The sequence below is a fragment of the Clarias gariepinus genome, chromosome 13, assembly GCF_024256425.1.
Source record: "Clarias gariepinus isolate MV-2021 ecotype Netherlands chromosome 13, CGAR_prim_01v2, whole genome shotgun sequence".
Taxonomy (NCBI): Eukaryota; Metazoa; Chordata; class Actinopteri; order Siluriformes; family Clariidae; genus Clarias; species Clarias gariepinus.
In genome coordinates, this window is record NC_071112.1 from 25,203,798 (window position 1) to 25,223,893 (window position 20,096).

Consider the following 20,096-nt stretch of genomic DNA (forward strand, 5'->3'; position numbering starts at 1 on the left):
CACCCAGTATATCCACATAATGTAAAGGAAACCGTGAATTAACAGACCAGGCCATCTTCTTTCATCTTATACAACTGCTTCATGGTACAGTAGCTCTTCTGTAGGTTCAGAGACAGCAGGCTAGCCTTTGCTTCAATGTTATAAATGACTTCACTTGAGAAATTTTTAAGGCAATTATTGCATTTAAACAGAATCTCCATGATTTTGCCCTGTTTTGGTTTGAGAAAAAAAAATGAAATACTATAAACTGTCCATAAATGTGTATGGCATGCAAGAAAATATTTGTGCATAAAAGTCATGAAAAAAAGAGTACACCTGGCACAAACTCTTAAACAATCGGCTTAAAAATCAGTGGATTAATTAGGCGAAAAATAAGATGTTTTAAGTCATAGGCTCCTGTAGAATATGCATAAATAGATATCGGTTGTTTTCTGACAATTCCCGTTTTGGCCACATGGTGGCAGGGACCTACAACCTCTTAGAGTAGATTTCCAGTGCTTTCTGTACTGGATGAGTAATGACTAATGCATTTTATACCCTGCATTTTATATATGTAGTTACACCCAGTGATGGGGGACCTAACTTTTTAAAGTAACTAATTACATTACAAAATTACTATCTTTAAAAAGTAATCAGTTACATTACAGCATCTCTTTCTGATAAAAGTAACTAGTTAAAGTACTTTTCCATTGCAGAAAATGTAAACTCCTTTGTGATTCCTCATGTATGTTGTTTTCGTCAAGACCTTTATAATTATTCAACCATCATCACTTAGCAAAGTTTGGCCCATAATCTGTTAACTACTAATACCCGTATTTCACCTACGCGGTTTCATGCAGTTTCCGTAAGTACAGTTCATCATAATTCTTTGGTGCTGTGATTAGATTTCCATCTTTCTAGATTTCGTATCTGTCCTCTCATGGTCAAACCGCAAAGGTTAGATGGGGGTCTAACAGCAGGAATAACAGAGGGGGGCAGGGGCAGGTTATCGGGGGCGGGACTTGTAGGACGACTTTCACACACACACACACACACACACTAAGGGATTGGGAATGACCGCTGTCTCGCTTACGGATTACATTAATTTATCTAAATAACGGATTACATTTTTGAAAAAGTAACTAAAGGTAGCAGATGTTGGTATCATACTGTAGCAAAGTTTTGCTGGAAAGGGACTGGTGCACTTCAGAAAATGGATGGTATCATGAGGTAGAAGGCAGAATTATGTCAACAGTATGACAAAAAAGTTGCTTTTCTAGTTATGGTTACATGGTGAAGAACTATTTAGCCAAACCAACAGTAGCGTCAGGCGAAAGAGAATTTCTATTTTGTATGTAGAGAAATAAATAAGTTTCAGTCCTCTGGGGCCCAACGCAGTTGCCGGCCTTGCCTGTTGACTGTTAGGAGGAATGGGCAAAAATGACAAAAAAAAAGTATTTTACTCATGTTCAAGCAATTAAAAGACAATGGGCCTAATTAAAGTGTATCTGAGCTTTGTCCCATCCACTGAAAAACTGATATGGTGAATAAAGACTGAATTATTATTATTATTATTATTATTATTATTAATACAAAAATAATAATTATTATTGTTGGTTTTAATAGTAACTATTACATATATACATTTTTTTTAAATAAAAACTTCAGTAATAAGTTATTTAAATTAATATAATAATAAAAATAATTATACAACCACAACACCAATAATAGTTATAATCATAATGATATTCACAATAATCATAATAATCATAACGTTGTTGTTGGTATTATTATTATTATCACTATAATTATTATTATTATTATTATTATTATTATTATTAAATGTCCTATTAGGATTTAGTATAAGAGTGATCTGTAAATTCGGACGTGGCATAAAATGGTATAAATCCAGTCTCACGCATAAAGACACGCCCCTGTGTTTTCCTTTATAAAAATACATATTTAAACAGGCAGGGGGCGGGGCTTGCGGCTTTCAGGTGGACATGCGCGCGTCACAGCCAGGCCGAACTGTTAACGGTGGAGTCTGAGAGAGAGAGAGAGAAAGAGAGAGAGTCATTCATCTCTCTGCCACAGAAAAGCGAAGTACAGTTGCACAATACCGGTTAGGAGGAATAAAACCAGATCCGCGTTATGTTCAGCTGGGTGAGCAAGGAGCAGGGTGGAAGGAACAAGGAGGGAGACATGTTCCAAACGGTGACTGAGGGACTTCAAAGTCTCTACTCTAAAAAATTACTGCCTTTAGAAGAAGCCTACCTCTTCCATGACTTTCACTCACCGGCCCTGGAAGAAGCGGATTTCCAGAGCAAGCCAATGGTCCTTCTGGTGGGACAGTACTCCACAGGAAAGACCACTTTCATAAGGTAATGATGAGGGGATTCTTGTATAAATAAGAGTAAATGTGAGTAGGAGTGAGTAGAATAGTGTTAACTGAAGTGTGTAAAGTGAATGAACAAGTAAGGCTGAAGCTGTACTCGTGTACAGTCTGCAGTGTTTGTCCAGGCGGCTCCTCCTGGCAGTGATGAAGAAAAACCACCCTACACTGCCACAGTCACGTATAATAATAAAAGCACACGACTAAGGGCACACAGCCTAGCATAAGTGGCCGATCAAATATTATTCTATGGATTAGGAAAACTGCTTGAATATTTGTTATCATCTTTACCACTCTTATGATGTCATAATATAATATTATTACCTCAATATACAGTCAACATTACCATGATGTAGCCCCCTGTAGCTCACAGGATGTTAAACTGTATCCTACTTTCCAGGAAACCCTCATCCGCATGGCAGTAAAAAGTACAGTTAAAATTATACCTAGTATAGTGTAATATTAAAAATGCAAAAAAGGGGGATAGAAGTTCATTTATTTTAATTTATTGAAACAAATGTTTCAACATCATACACTGTTCCAGTTACACAGTAACACTAAACACTGTATAAAAATCTCCCAAGTCTCTTAAGTCACTTTAAAAGAGTTATTTTGTAATCTTTATGCTTCAAAAGGATAGAAAGCAACTATTTTTCTTTGTAAACTTTTCTTCTGTGACCAGGACATTGGTATGTTCAAATGTAGCATTTTTATTGAGAACACAGGTGCTACTTTACCTTCACTTTATCTCTTTTGTGCGTCGGGTCTTCTGGGGATTTTTTACCGTCATCAGATTTGCTTTTTTTCTGTGTATTTGTCCTGCATTAATTTTTCTAGTATAGTAAGGATTTTTCTAGTATACATGATGGAATTTGGTTTCCGCACTTATGGGTGGAGCCCTGGGTGCTTATGATCCCGTCACCACTTTATGGCATTAAAGGTTTCTTTAAGGAGATTTTTATTTAATATTTATCAGCTGTCAGCATTTTGTAATAATAATGCGAATGCAAATCACTAGAGAAGACCCAATATTATATTATGATACCTAGGTGCCCATCCAGTTTGTATTGCAATAAAATTCTGTATCTCAATTATATAAATACAGTGGTACAGTACCTCGCCATACGAATGCCTCGACATAACTGAAATTTTGCAAGGAATTTGCTTTAGCAGCAAAGCATTTTTGTCAATGGAAAAAAATAGATGCAAGCTTACACATTTTTTTTTGTGTTTTTTGAATTTTGTGTAAGAATTTATTAAAGATATAGCACAATGGGTCCCATGAATATTGGTAAGGACAGTAGCAGGAAGAAAAGGTTTGTTTTTAAAGCACCTGGCAACAAAAGGAATTGTAAATGAAAGGTTAGGTGAGGTTTAATGTCTATTTATTTCATAATCGACTTTATTTTTAGACCTATTTTAATTTGTTTTTATATGCAGAAATATGATTAAAATGCTGAAAATTAATTAAATAAATTATCCGCATTTACATGTCCTATGAGAAAATTCTGCCTTCAGAACTCGCCTGTGGAACGGATTAAATTTGTATGCCGAGGTACCACTGTACATCGGATAGATTTTTTTTCCCCGATTTTGTTACAAATTTAAAACATTTAAATAAAAAATTGTTGTGCCTTAAAAGCCTTATTTATTTAGTGTTTCACTTCATCTGAACTGCTAGGAATCTTGTTTTAAACTCATGACCTGTGTTCATTCTTGGCTTCTAGCAAACGTTTAGCTCTTTCCACAGTCTTGCCTAAATTAGGGTGGTGCTGAGCAACATAGGCCTGTATGTTAGTCATCTCACTTAACCATTAGTCATGTTGTACTAATAAACTTCAGCATGATACAGGTTACATAGAGCATGGATCATCTATTTATGAAATCCAAGGTTCATATATCCATTTAAATTATGGTGGTTTAGCCCACCATAATTTAATATATTAAATATAACATAATATGTGCATATTTAAAAAATATAACCACATGAGAACATGGTGTGGTATAAACGGAATAAATAAGCAGTAAGGGTCCTGAAAAATTATTCTATTAGGGTTTTAATAATGCTCTTTATGACATAATATAATATGACATAATAATCAGCTTTGCACTCGGCCATAGTACTACCCTGTCTTTGATTATTATTTTGTTTTAACTTCACTCCCAGTTTTGCTTTATTCATAGTATGTTGTGTTACTATTTGTAATGATGAATGATAATATTAGCATTCTAAATAATACAGATTTTTTATGCACAAGATGCATCATATGAGTACTTTATCCTAACCTTCCTAGCAGGAACCCTAACGTTGGAAGACTGATGCAATATAGTTATAATGATATTGAATGAATGACCCAAAGATAATGTTGCAAATACAACTAAAAAAGATGTTTTGCCTCACAAATTCCATCCACCAGTTCTATATTCCATTCACTAAAGTTTCTGACAGGGTTGAGAATTCCAACCAGAGATCACAACAGCTTACCCTCACACATGTATCTCATGTCACACATTTCTAAGTGTTGTAAGTAATATTACCTCTCCGTTTAATTTTCTTTCGGGAAAAATGACTGTAAGGTGCATCTTAGCTCCTAAATAATCTCACAGTGCTTTCACTGTACTGCCTGGAGTTCAGGCTCAGGCTATTGGGTTTGTATTATTGTTTTAAAGTTCTTTTTGCAACTGTGCTGGAGAAATTTGCTTACCGTTACCTTATTTTCATGCAGTCTGTGTTGTTCCAACATCAATCCATCGAATTTATTCTTATTGTGTGGCAATTCTTGTATCGTTACACTGACTAAAAAAAAATTTCATTCACTCGCTCATTGTCTATACCATTTTATCCTGCATTCAGGATCGTGGCGGGCCTGGAGCCTATCCCAGGAGACTTACAGCATGGGGCGGACAAGGGGCCAATCCATCACAGGGCACATACATTCATACACACTCACACACTACGGGAAATTCGGGAACACCAATTAGCCTAATATGCATTGGACTGTGGAAGGAAACCCACCAATCATGGGGAGAACATGTACATAGACATAGGCGGGAATTGAATCTGGAACCTGGACAGGGCAACAGTCCTAACCACTAAGCTCACTAATGTTTGCATCTGGGGTGATAAAATGTTATTATGTAATCAGAAAAAAAAATAGAAAATCAGGATAATTTGAGAATTGCAATACAAATCAAACCGGCACCGAGGTATTGTGATGATATTGTATCGACTGATTCCCATCTCTATAATTTAATGTTAATGTTATTGATACACACAAAATACTTGCAAATCGGTTGTTGTCTAAATGAAGAGAAGGCTGATAGCTTTTTTCTTGACACAATTATACACTACATGAGACTTTTGACCATCACATCCATAAGTACTTACTGCACATGAAAGATTTAGTCATTCTTTACTGTTATAATTTCCTCCGGTCCTGTGTGAGGGCTTTTTAGCACAGCTTTGGGGATTTATGCTCATTAAGCCACAAGAGCATTTGTGATGTCTGGCACTGATGTCTGGGGTGCAGTTGGTGTTTAAGTTCATTACCAAACTTGATTTCTTCCACAGCATGCTTGAAAAATCATGTCTGCCTGTTGGCTGCACTTTGTGCACAGAGGCATGACTATGCTGGTATATTTTTAGTTCTCTTAATTCCAGTGAAGGGAAATTACAGCATACAAAGTCATTCTAGATAATGCTGTGCTTGCAAATCTGTGGCACCAGTTTGGGAAAGACCGTCTTGATAGTCATAGTGTGATAGCCAGGTGTCCACAAACATTTTTATATAGTGTATCCCAAAGCAACCTTATCACTCACATAAACCGACTACTGTACATTGTTCCAACTGTGAATTAACTCTATGTGTTTTTGTTAGTGTTCAGGTTGATGTAATGTAGGGATTATGGGATTATGTAGGGGTAAAAAAGTTTATTCTTGCAAATCTATTGTGTTCCTTTAGCAAAAAACATTGCTTCTGCTTTGAGTGCTGTTAACATTTCCCTATACATTGAGTTTATTTGGCCATTATGTGGTTAATTGTAAAATCATGTGGCTTATCTTTTGCCTTTGTTTAACAATTGGAGGCCGCCAGACGCTAATGTGACTCCATCCCTGCAAAGTAGAGAAAAGTTAATGGTTAATTCATCTTTTCTGCTGGCAAGGCTGGAAGGCAGCTGATCATACAGTATTTAATTAGTGTCATTACTTATGAAATAAATACATTTCAGTGCAAATTATGATTTTCATCTGTAGTTACCTCCCTTCCTATTCAGAAGGACATCATTACACATAAGAGAAAATTTCACATCAGTCACTACCACACCCCCGTTTTCTTTGCCTCAGGTCCAGAATCAGTTGAATGCTACAGTATCCCGGTTACAGTATAATACAGAGAAACATTGCTGCAATGTTTTTAAGTAGTTTGCAGTCAGAGTGTGTAAAATAACAGTACCCTTAAACAGAGTGTTCACTTTCACATTTGGCTGCTCTGGCCGCAGGTATTTGCTGGAGCAGGATTTTCCCGGGATGCGGATTGGGCCTGAGCCGACAACAGATGGCTTCATTGCTGTGATGTATGGCGAGAGCGAGGGAGTTGTACCTGGAAATGCGCTGGTGGTGGATCCCAAGAAACCTTTCCGAAAACTCAATGCCTTTGGAAACGCCTTTCTAAACAGGTAAGATAATGACTGGTTTCCCCATTCTTTGCTTGCTGGATTGGTGTTAATACTATTGTGTAGGGTTAATGCAAACAGGGTCTAAAGATACGCCAGTTTGAAATAGCAAAGGATGAGAACAGAAATAAAATAGGGCTGTTACAAAATTATGTTTTATTGTTATACAGTCTTATTATTATTATTATTATTATTATATAACAACCAAATTATCTTTTTTTTATTGTGAATTTATAAATCTTTGAGCTTTGAAACAGCTGTTAAAGCAGTGTGTCCTTGCATACCTCAGACATGTCTGAGTGATAAGCATAATTCTCAGATGTAAAAGCTAAAAGTACTGTTTTGCCCCAGAATTTGTACAACCATTAAGAACTATAACATAATTACTAAATTGGTAAAGCCTGATGCTGTTATGATCAACAAAATGTGACCCCATTTTCTTATAGTTTCCTCAATAATTGGTTTGTGCTCATATTATTTTAGGATAATGCAAACATGTACATAGAACTGATCATATCTTTACAAACTTGTTGCCATGTTGCACCAAACAGGGCTAAACTGCCATGTCCAAGTTATACGTCAGCTTTTTCTATATGAAACCATTATTACCTTGAAAATGTACAGCAATGTGCAAAAGTCTTGTGCCACCTTATTTTCATGTTTTTTTTTTTAAACAGCCTGATTTTTGTGTTTTTTTATTATATAGCCTTGAGGAATAATTAACCAAGGATGTTTTTTTGGCTCTCGCTTTCAATCCAGTCCCAGTACCTGAACAGTGTTCTTTTTAACATTCTAACGATCATTCTAACATAAGAATTCTATAACTTAAAGCATGAACTAGTGAGAAGCAGGTGCAGATGAAAGTTGACAGATGATCAGGCTGGTGATTAGTATACTGGTGATGCTGAATGCTGAGTGGTTGCAATAGAGGAGAGGGGAAGTGAGAACTAATTTTTCAGGCACTTTGCAGACTATCATAATAAAACATTTGTTACCATTTTTTAATTTAACCTGCATCACTTAATTTAATTTAGTATAAAGAAATATTGTTTTATTATATGTATAAATGTGTTTTAACATGGCACTGTTGAATTCTTGAATCTGATTGGTCAGAAGGTGTTCATTCATGTGTTTATTTTCCTACAACTACATGCTTTATAGAGCTGTATGATTTCAAAGTTTTAAAATGTAATCAATCTTTTGTTGGTCAGTTTTTTAATCAAATAGATTTACACTTATTTACGTAAACTTCTAAATGCTCTAAATTCAATGAATTCCCTGCCACAGCTTTAACCAAAACTTCAAACCAGTTCCATCTTATGTACAGTAAATACCTGAGATCCTGTGGCTCAATTGGCTGAGCATTGGCTCTAGGTTGAAAGGTTGCCTGTTCAAATCCCGGCCAGGGCTTTAGGCTAAGATGTCCCCTGGGTTGCATCTCTTCTATTGAACACAGTGTGAGACAGTGATAGCTCAGTGAGTTAAAGTTTGGGTTACTGATTAGATTAGTGGTTCAAACCCCAGCCCTACCAGACTGGCATTGTGGCCCGATGGACGAGAGCATTGGCGCTCATCGTCTGTGGAGTTTATGAGCAGTTGGTGTAACCAACGCCTCAGCTCCTGACAACTGCCACCTACTGGACTGGAGTGTGGAGGTTGGCAAGGTTGGCACGAGAATAGATGATCGCTTTGTACAATACATTTAAGTCACAAACACAGTGTTTATTGGATAATTTGAGTAGTTTTTATTAATTTAAAACCTGTAAAAAAATTGCCAGACATAGCCTTTTTATCTATGAGTATTCACATTTTGTTTAATTAATGTAAAAAAATAGAGGTGGAAAGAAACACTAAGAAGGTGGCTTATTCCACTAATTTCTCCATTTTAAACCAGGATACCAGGACATAAATATAGTTCATCTATTAATGGTTGTCTGTGGGTTCAGAGTAAATAAGAATTATTTTGAGTAATATTGATATTTGCCTAAATGGATAAGGGGAAAAAAAAAACGAAAATCACTTTAATTCCAGTGTGAATTCTCATAAATCTGTTTCAAAACACAAGAGAGAATGCTTATTCAGCCATAGCTGCTAGCTTGTGTAACAGGTTCAACATCTGCTGGAGCTGTTGCCAAAACAAGCTATTTCCACACATTTCCACGGAATAAACTGCATATCCATTCATTCATTTATAGTATAGTTTGCAGTTTAAATAAAGAAACATCTCATACTGACTGTGTGAAGGTGTGTATGTGTGTGCCCTGTGATGGATTGGCACCCTGTCCAGGGTGTACCCCGCCTCGTGCCCTAAGCCTTCTGGGATAGGCTTCAGCCCCCCCGACCCTGAATACAGAATAAAGCGGTATAAAAGATGAGTGAGTGGGTGAGAACACCTCATACTGCTTTTGAGACTACACATTTAAATACTGTAGCTATCCTGACGATGCATTATAATGGTCATTATTAGCGCTATGGGATTTAATTAGTTAAGCAGTTAATTAATCTTTTGTTGGTTAATACTGTATAGTTAATTGAATTGATGGATCAGTTTTTGAAGCAGAATTGATTCACAATTGTTTTGTTAACAAATTGGTTACAAATGTTAAATGGTCCAAAATTGACGGAATAGAATATAAAATAAAAATATATTAAAAAAAATAACTTTGCATTTACAGAAAGAACATTTTGCAAGAGTATCACTTCTTCATCTTTTAAGTTAATGTATTATGCAATATCTACTGAATTGGAGAAAGGAGCAGAAGCTTGGCTGGAAAATGATTACCACATTGTACCAGATATGAAATTTAAACAATCAACAACACAAGTTACACAGCATAAAAAAAAACCCTACTCATAGTGTGTGTGTGTTTATATTATATATATATATATCAGCAAAAAATCTTTCTTTGGGTGTTTTTCACAGTCGGTAGACAAGTCTCTTTAGTGTCCTGCGTTTTTAGAACTGTGACCTTAAATGCCTACCTACTGTAAGCTGTTAAGGTCTTAACGACCATTCCATAGGTGCATGTTAATTAATTGATTATGGTTAATTGAACATGCATGGAAAACATTGTTTAAACCCTTTACAATGAAGATCTGTAAAGTTATTTGGATTTTTACATTATTGTTGAAATACAAAGTCCTGAAAAAAGGGACGTTTCTTTTTTTTGCTAAGTGCACTATGAGTAGTTTTGACACTTCAACACCTGTAAGATAAACCTATACGAAAGCAATGGAAATGGTGCCAGTTCGTGTTGTTTGCTGCCAGCTTCTTAATGTTTAACTTTAACAAGTAAACGGTTAGGGGAGGGCTATTTTTTCCCTGCTGGCTGGATATTTTTGTAGAGGGGAAATAAGTAAAGTATGCTTCTTTGACAATCACTGCCACAGAGGTCAAAGACACACTTGGCAGAGAACATCTCCTTTTTCCAGAGGAACCTCAAACAATGCATTTGGTTTCCTGTGGGCCACTCAGTGCGTCATGGTTTTGCATGTTTTCAAGTAATATGGTATGGGATTTTTTTTAAGCAGGGCAGTTGATTAAATAGTTATGGGCTTGGTTTCATTTCAAGTAAAATGAATAATCAGGTCTTTAACAGAACTGTCTGGCCCACAGTTACATTTTCTGCTGACTGCAGCTGGTACATTTAGCAATTTCCTCTTTTATATTAAATCATGATTTTTTTTGTGTGTGTGTGTGTATGTAGGTATGTATGTATGTGTGTGTGTGTGTGTGTGTGTGTGTGTGTGTGTGAGTGTGTGTGTTTGAGGGTGGCACTGTTATTGTTTTAGGACCTGTGTTTTTTCAGGGTATGTTTTAAAAAATAGAGATGATGATCATAGTTGTACATGTGACCATACTATTATATTATAGATATGATTTACTAAAATCAGTCCATATATCTTCTAAATCAACTCTAACCAATTCTGGTATTTTCACATAATATTTGGATCTTTTGTACATTTGAGTGAGAAGCAGTCACAAATGAATACACTTAGGCAAAGCTTCAGCATTTAGCAAAGTTAATAAAAAGTTAAAAGTATGAAAAAATGATCGTGGATGGTTTGCATCAGCTGTTTCACTACCCACTGCCTCAGACAGACCACATAAAATCAACAGACAGCTGTGGTGGAAACACCTGTGTTTTGCTTTGGTAACACTCAGTACACTTTCTCTTCCTGTACCACCAGGTTCATCTGCTCTCAGGTCCCCAACCAAGTCCTGCAGAGTATTAGCATCATTGACACACCGGGGATCTTGTCTGGAGAAAAACAGCGTATTAGCAGAGGTTAGTAGCTACAATGTAATATTTTATAGGCTCTGTTTAAATGCAGGAAACCGATGATTGCCACACATGCTGTTTGGGAGAAGTCTAAAGAGTATACTGTGCATTAAATAATAAAATGGATGAGGTGATTTAATCTAATATTGCCATAAAAAATTCTTTTTCAAACGGTCCAGCCAGGGACCTCGTAACCATAGCTTTTTAAAATGTTTAGAGATCGTCAGCATGTGTGGAGCAGGTCATGGAGTAATTGACTGAATGCTTTGTAATCCAGTCATATGCTGTTGTAAGGCTAAATCTCTCTACGCGGATCAGATTTTCCACTGATACACTGCGGATGAATCTCTGCACCATCCCTTTATTGAAGGTTACACCAATTGACATTATTCCTAGCTGTTTCTCATTACTGGGTCATAGCGCTTCGCCTATTAGTTTTAATTTGAGTCAGCAGATGCAAGGCCATCTCTTTGTAACGAGGCATCATTTCCGTCTCTGCCTTCCATCCTGTGGGCCTGGATTCACAAAGCCAGCAGCTTGAATTGAGCAATTTACTGTCAGCACTTCTTGCTTTCTATTCCTCATATGATAAATCACACTCTCAAAACAGACAACTGGACGCACATCTGTTTGAAGGTAGCGAAATTAAACCAACCATGCATTTATAGCTAATCTTTTAATTACAAGGCTTGGCTATAAAATAAACAATACATTTAAATGTAATATTTCTTTTAAATTTCCAAAAATGGCTTAAATAATAATTGTCATCACAAAGCAGCTTTACAAAATCAAAAGAAAATTAAGTATTAAAATGATCAGATTCTCCCTAATGAGCAAGCCACGGGTGACAGTGGCAAAGAAAAGCTCCTTGAGATGGCAATAGGATGAAACCCTTGAAAGGGAATAATACATTTTAAACAGCATTTAAATAAGTATGAAAAAGATTAATCTGATTGTCCAGGATTTTTTTTAATTAGTAAGTGCATTCATATTATTATCTCCAGACAAACACATATACTGTGAAAGCACCAGAGTGACTTCACTGGATTCATGGTAAAACCCACATGTTTATGGGTTAAGAGTATAAGAACGTATCGTTGCAGGTTTCATTTTGTATTTCTTTTTGCCCTCATACCTGTAAATAGCAAAACCTTATTTCTGGCCCAGCGATCTAGATGTACGGTAATATCCCACACTCTGTATTCCTTTAGTGGCTAAAATTCATTATTGAATAGTAGATTGGATCCTACAGTACAGTATATGAGCTGTGATGCTGTCTCCACATCCCACGCTGTGAGTTTTTGGTCCAACTGTGTGTGAAACTTTAGAAGTGATCTACTGTATACTGTTTAGTCTAGAGTACAACAGTTTGGTTTCATCAGAAGAGAGGAAATCTGCTGAGCATGTATAAAGTAAAATACCTAAAACACAACCTCCAGATTCATGGTGCATTCAGCAATTCAACTTTCATAGTAAAACAACTGTTGAACTGATATGGACGGTAAAAATAAAAATCAAGCTTAATGCTAAAGGCACATTGCTACTGTACTTACACAGAGCATGTTGGGCCTTAAATCGCCTTTAAATGTCATATGATTCTTTTTTTTTTGTTGTGTGTGGCACCAGAAATATTCTGCACTCATTAACCAAACACAATCAGGGCAGTTCTTCATGTAGAGTTCAGTCAACCATTAACAGAATTACTGAAATTTTTTTCTTGATCCTAATGCTTGCATTTTTTAAAGTAACATTTCTAATAAAAGAACAGCTTCCATATTTTAAAAAGGGATCATCCAGGTTCCTTTTTTTCTAATTGGTTTAGTTTCATTTTATCACTGCTGCTAAAAGTATAAAAATCCCCCACTTCTGTGGATACCTCTGAAACTAGCCTTATTCATTATAGCCGTCCACGTGCTTCATCTACTGTAGGTTCTGAAGACCAGGACAGGCAGGCAAATACTGTATGAAAAAACACCAGGATGTTCTATATGAGTGGTGCCTCTTCAAAATGACATGTCCTGTTGTAAAAAATAGTTCTCAGAAACTCAACAAACTGTTTTCTGTTTGACTTGTATATCCACCTGCAGGTGGATGCAGGTTATTAATTAGTTTAACGTTTTTCACCGCCGTTATTTGAGAAGTCTACACATACAAGTCACGAGGCCTTCTCTAAAACATGAGCGGCCTTATCTTGTACCCACAGGGCAGTTGACGCACACTGGTAACTGGTTAGGTGGTAGAACCTGCTGCAGATTACACCAAGCTAAAGTCATACGTCACTGCTCTGGACCTGAGGGATAACACAACATGGGCGTTCCACATCTGTTCCTGTTTTCAGTCCAGCTGAAATGGCATGCCATCCACACTAACTTCTCAATTCTACTGATGACACAATGCTTCATGTACGATGATTGAAATGCTTAGTAGCAATATATATGCTAAAGATTATAAAAATTATTATTATTATTATTATTATTTCTAATAATACTATAAATTAAAAATACCCAAAAAGTATTTTTTTTACCAATTACTTTACTTTCCTAACTGAAAAGAGTTTTTATTAATGCATTATAAATGTGTACTTAATTAAAAACAAATACAGTGTAGATTAGTAGTATTGTAATAAATATTTTTGCAAATAATAAAAATTAAGTAAATATAAACTTGTATACAACGAAGTTAATGCTTTTATAAAACTCCAAGCTGTCACTAGGAAATTCTTCAGCTGCCTGCCTTGTTAGACTTAGATTACCCTATGAATAAATATGTTCCTTAGTTTGACATTTAAAAAAAAGTCCAATGGTCCTCATTAAAAGAGCCAGACTCAGCAAGATCAGCTAACTTTACCTAGCTATAGGCTAGCTGCAGCTTTCACAACTGTAAAACAAACATTGAATGCTAAAGCCCTTATCACCTTATAAAATGTCACAACCTATGGATTAGGTTCATGATAAAGCTTGTTCTGAGCGTACACCGATTATTTGGACATTTAATATTAGTGCAAGTTGTAAATTCTTACAAAGAAAACTTTTATTTCTTTTACCCCAGAAACCCTAAGTACAGATGACTTTTTACCAAATTACTTTTTATTTCATTCTTCAGATCATGGTAATTATACTGCCTTATAAACTACTATATATATATACAATACCTATAAATTAAAGTATCTCTCCTCTATAGGCTACGATTTCTCTGAGGTCCTGCGATGGTTTGGTGAGCGTGTAGATCGCATCATCCTCCTCTTTGATGCCCACAAGCTGGATATCTCTGACGAGTTCTCTGAGGCTATCAAGGCCTTCCGTGGCCAGGACGACAAGATCCGTGTGGTTCTAAATAAGGCGGACCAAGTGGACACACAACAGCTGATGCGCGTTTACGGGGCCCTGATGTGGTCGTTGGGCAAAGTTATCAACACCCCAGAAGTGGTGAGGGTGTTCCTGGGCTCCTTCTGGGCCAAGCCCCTGCAGAACACAGACAACCGCCGGCTCTTTGAGGCTGAAGCACAGGATCTGTTCCGGGACATCCAGGCCCTGCCACGCAACGCTGCCCTTCGCAAGCTCAATGATCTCATCAAAAGAGCCAGGCTTGCCAAGGTCAGCTAGTTTTATCAGCCTTAAGTGCACTGCTGTCGCAAATCTGTATAGTATATTGCATTATACAATCTCTATACTAAATACTGATCGTTGGTAGGCTGTATGCCTTGATGCCTATTCTGAGAATTTTGTTCAGGAAGGAAAACGCAATGTTATTTTTAAATGACATTACGCTTTCCTTCCTCAACGTAATGTCATTTTTAAATGATATCAGTGGAAATGTTTGGAATAATTACAGATAATATCGACCTTTGCTGCTCCATGTCATGGCTGTTTTGTCTTGCGTCTGACCTGAGCTCAGACGCTGTTGTTTTTGGCCGGCTGTTGTATGCAAAGGAATAATACCCACGTGAGCTCTCAGCATGCTGCACAAAAGAATCTAGAACAAGCACTTAAGTCTGTACACTTTTAAACAATCCATTTATGGATCAGCCATAATTATGGGAGTGCCTCTTATCTTTTCCGCAGTGCTTCCCCAAACTGCCCGACAAACAGGAATCCTGGTTCTGCTTTTGCATTCTTTCCTAAAATGCAAAAAGCCATGTGCGAAATAGTTCTTCGCATGATTCAATTTCCTGAAAGGGCTCAGTGTAACCCGTTCCATGGTATGCGGAATATGTATGATGTATATATCCATGGAAAATACACAGCTCTTGTTTTGTTTTTTTTCCCCCTCAACATCTCTCACCTTCTTCTACACTGCCACTCTTCTTGTTCATGCCACTCCCACCTCTCTGGTTTCTGGCCACTAGCCATATATTGAAAGAACAAATGTGGTCTTATTTTAGTCCTCCTCCTTCAGGAAAGGGGTGTGTAAACATAGTGACTGTTGACCATTTCCCAGGCAAGCAGCAGTGACAAGGTGGAGTAGCTGATAATTTTATATTTTGCAACCAACGTGGACAAGTGGAAGGCAAAGTTTACCATGTCTGACAGCTTCCTGATGATAAAATAAATAAAGTTACGGTCTTGGTGGTGGTGTATTCCAAGGTTATATTTTAGTCCTGTTATTTATGGTAACTGACTTGTTCTGGTGTTTACTGCACAGAACTAATTTTCTGCATGCTGTAGAGGCTATCGAGAATATAATAACGTTGATTGGTATGAAAGATGGCATGGTAGCGCAGTGGTTAGCACTGTGGCTGCGCACATCCAGGACCAAGGATTTGAGTCTCACCTCAGGTCTGTGTGAAAGACGAAGGACGTTTGCGTATATATATATATATATATATATATATATATATATATATATATATATATATATATATAGAGAGAGAGAGAGATAGTGGATAATATTTAACTACTTTATAATAATAAATCATGTTTATTCCTCCAGGTGCATGCTTATATCATCAGCTATCTGAAAAAGGAGATGCCCACTCTGTTTGGAAAAGAGAAAAAGAAGGAAGAGCTAATCACACACTTACCTGAAATCTATCAACTGCTACAGCGAGAACATCACATCTCACCTGGAGATTTTCCTAATGTCAACAAGATGCAGGTAAATTTTATTATCAGTCACTGTTTATAGATTCTTTTTAAAAATGTATTTTTCAGACACCTCCGGCAATTATGCCGTAACCGGGGGAACTGAAGGTCATTGTGCCATCCTTTATTTAATAAGAAAAATATTAAGAAAAAAAATCAATCTACATAAACAGCAAGCATGGTGGAGAACAAGAATGGGGTCAAGCATGCATCAATATTATTTGATTAATACCAGCGTTTATCTGGCTAGACTTAGTACCATTTATTCCAGCTGCTGATTAGTGAAGGGAGCAGACACATGTCTATCTAAGCCCTTTAAGCCTGGACCAATTCCAGGTAGCACTTACAAGCTACAGACTGGAGTCAGTTTACATGTAACACTGACCGACTACATAGCAGCCCCAGATACAATGTGTGTTTTTCAAACTTGCTTTCATTTTGATTCAGTAACACATGAATAGGCCACATAACATTAAATATATTCAGTAAAAAAAATTTGAAAAAAAGTTTCACCCAGGTCTATTTGTGTCTACACAGGAGCAACTTATGCATTATGACTTCAGCAAGTTCCCATCCCTGAAGGTAAAGCTGATCGAAGCAGTGGACAAGATGCTGACTAACAAGATTTCACATCTGATGAACATGATCCGGGAGGAGGAAGGTAAGCAGCCAACTCAGATGGTGATGGGCGGGGCTTTCGACGGCTCGGAGGATGGGCCATTCGGCCACGGCTATGGCGAGGGCATTAGTGCCGGAGCAGACACTGAGGACTGGATTGTGAGTCGTGACAAGCCACGGTACGACGAGATCTTCTACACGCTAATGCCCATCAACGGCAAGGTGACCGGCGTCAACGCCAAGAAGGAGATGATGAAATCACGCCTGCCCAACACTGTGCTCGGAAAGATCTGGAAGCTGGCGGACTGTGACAGGGATGGCATGCTGGACGATGAGGAGTTTGCCCTGGCTCAGCACCTCATAAAGGTCAAATTAGAGGGCTACGAGCTGCCCTCAGAGTTACCGCCCCACCTGGTGCCCCCTAGTCACAGGAAGAACCCCACTGCAGACATCTTGTACAACCATGAGGACGACTAAGATCCAGATGTGACCACAGTAGAAAAACATGTATAAACATCAGTCTACACCTCATATCACAGCCTTAATGGGATAATTCATCCAAATTCAAATGTGAAAAGAATATATACAATTTTCTGTTATTATTTAGCTTTAGTTTGCTCTGTAATGATTTGTCTTAGGACAGAATTGTAAAAAAGCAATGTTATCTCTAACATGAGTGATATCTGACCATTTCACCAAGGGAGCTTTTAAATCATCACATACGTTTTTTTGTTAAAATAGTGTACTTAAATTAAGTAATCATTATTTGTATTTTCTCTTTTATGCAGGTAATATCATTATGTAGTATTGTGCGGGTATACAAGTATAAAAGGAAATTATTTTATAGCTAGTAAGTTATAGAACCACATCTGTTTCTGCAGATCTAGTACAAAGACTAGGTTATTAAACATGATATATTTTTTAAATCCTAATGACAATCCATTCCCAGTATTCTTTTGTAGTTTATTCACTGTCTCAAAAAATATGTGATAATATTCAGGCGTCTGTCTGTGCAACCTGTGCAAAGCTTCATGGTCACTAGAAGGGGCTGAAAATCCCTACTATTATTATTGCGCTTTTTATATCCCAAAATCTTGGCAGTTAATGTGGGTCATATGGCTAAACCCCCCTCACCACCAGGAATAGCTCTCTTTTACTTTTCTAAGGAATCAGATGTACGGTTTTTATATTTCAATAAGTTTGTCTTCATATCTGCATTTTTATCTATGTATATAGATAAACCAATAATAACACGTAATAGTTAATGGTGTTAATGCTTATAATAATTTGCTACTGATCATGTGCACTGAGACTTCATGCTTGTTTTTTTCAGGAAACTAATTTAATAACTGAAAAACAAATCTAATCTCATTTCCTTTATGTAGAGATAAAAATATATAGTTTTCTTTAATCTGTATTTCAGAAAAGCAAACCTACTCGGCTGGTGCAAACAAAATGGTTTAATTGAAGGTTTAATTTAATTATTGTATTAAATGTGCAGTGAATACTAACCGGCTAACTTTTTTAAAGGCAAGTCTTTATCTGTTACACATTATTTTTTTTAAATTATGTAATAATTCCCTCCAGCGTTACATAACACTAGATGCAAAATGCGCATTGGGGTGGAGTTACACCCCACTTAGTTAATGCCTTCCAAGCGTTATTAATCACAGTTTTTCCTCATTACACATTTTTACATGACTAAATATTACATTTTTACAGTATACTTTAAATGATTTACTTTTTTTTGGAATCTGTTTTTTCAGCAATCTGAAATGTGCTCATGAAAATATCTCTTTTTATATTCCACCTGTTAACATTTCTGTCTGCTTACTGTAGAACACTTTCAGTTTTAATTAAACAGGCTTAGTGTATAGTGAGGAGAAAAGTGCCTTCATGTTGTTGCATAAAAAATGTCTCATGTACTAAATAACTTATTCAGGGGATAAGAGGGGCGTTCAAGTCAAACCCGGACTTTATGATGACTTTTTCTGTGAATAAAGGCATAAAACCAATTGACATTTACAGAAGACTGAAGAACAGTATGGTGATGAGACTCTTAGCGACAGTAAAACAATTGAAATGTGTAAACGATTTAAAGAAGGCTTTACATCTGTGAATGACGATCCTGGCTGAGGTGGCTTGAAACCCTCTGCCGTCATACCATTCAGCAAGCAGAACTACAGATAGGGATGGATAACTTGTTGCCAACTTGCGAATTAGATGCATCTGTCCGTGGGAATGGCAAAATCTCGAAATCATTCACCAATATCATCAGCAGCACATTACAGGAATTTGTTTGGGAATTGTCACATCCCTCATACAGTCCTGACCTCGCACCAAAGTCATTTCCACATGTTTGGGCCATTAAAGGGGTTCCTGGAAGGCCAGCGTTTTAGACTTGAAGCAGGCAGTCTGACCATGGCCCCGACATACCAAAAAAGCTTTCCACATTGATGGTGTCCAAGTACTAGTGAAGCATTGGGGTAAATGAATTAGTGTAGCAGCGGATTATATAGAGAAATAAAGTCTCTCATAACTGTTCTGTTATTCTGTAAAAGTCCCTTTTTGGCTTGAAGGCTCCTCATATTATTATTAAATGGGTATCTGTTTGGTGATTATCAGAAATGTTTCATAAATGTGTGGTGTTAGTTAGTGTAATACTGTTACCTATGAGGGAAAACCCGTAAAAAACAGCAACCTGATTTAAAATTAATTTGTGTAAGCTTCTAATTAATAATATTTTTATTATTTTGAACAAACAGCAAAATGACTCAGATTCTTTTCTATGCGTTGTCTCTTTTAATTAAATAACTTTTTTTGTTGATACTCCTTGTACCTTATATTCCATTTCTTTTAAAAAACTCTCATATTAATGTCTAGCATATAAATGACTGTAAAGAAATAGAATTAATTTGTGAAATAAAGAAAAATGTAAATATTAAATAATATTTAACAATAAATTTTGTGTTTTCTTATTATTCCATGATTTATGGATCTTTATAATCTTGGATCTCTCCTCACATGCTCACTTTATGTGCATTATCATTTTACCATGAAAGTATTTCC

At 36.6% G+C, this 20,096-nt stretch overlaps 1 protein-coding gene across 1 annotated transcript; it reads left to right on the forward strand.

Moving 5' to 3' along the window:
• The first annotated feature begins 1,989 nt into the window (after window positions 1–1,989).
• On the forward strand, window positions 1,990–19,952 carry ehd4 (EH-domain containing 4). The gene is made up of 6 exons (XM_053509900.1): window positions 1,990–2,360; window positions 6,872–7,048; window positions 11,237–11,334; window positions 14,509–14,921; window positions 16,258–16,422; window positions 16,947–19,952. The coding sequence occupies exons 1-6, from the start codon at window positions 2,131–2,133 to the stop codon at window positions 17,502–17,504; spliced, it is 1,641 nt and encodes a 546-aa protein (XP_053365875.1). The 5' UTR covers window positions 1,990–2,130; the 3' UTR covers window positions 17,505–19,952.
• The last annotated feature ends 144 nt before the right edge of the window (window positions 19,953–20,096 follow it).

Excerpts from the sequence above, each read along its gene's own strand:
- ehd4 (XM_053509900.1), top strand. The coding sequence starts at position 2,131 with ATGTTCAGCTGGGTGAGCAAGGAGCAGGGTGGAAGGAACAAGGAGGGA. Across the intron at positions 7,049-11,236 it reads GGAAACGCCTTTCTAAACAG|GTTCATCTGCTCTCAGGTCC; the intron begins GTAAGATAATGA and ends CTGTACCACCAG. Across the intron at positions 16,423-16,946 it reads CTAATGTCAACAAGATGCAG|GAGCAACTTATGCATTATGA; the intron begins GTAAATTTTATT and ends GTGTCTACACAG.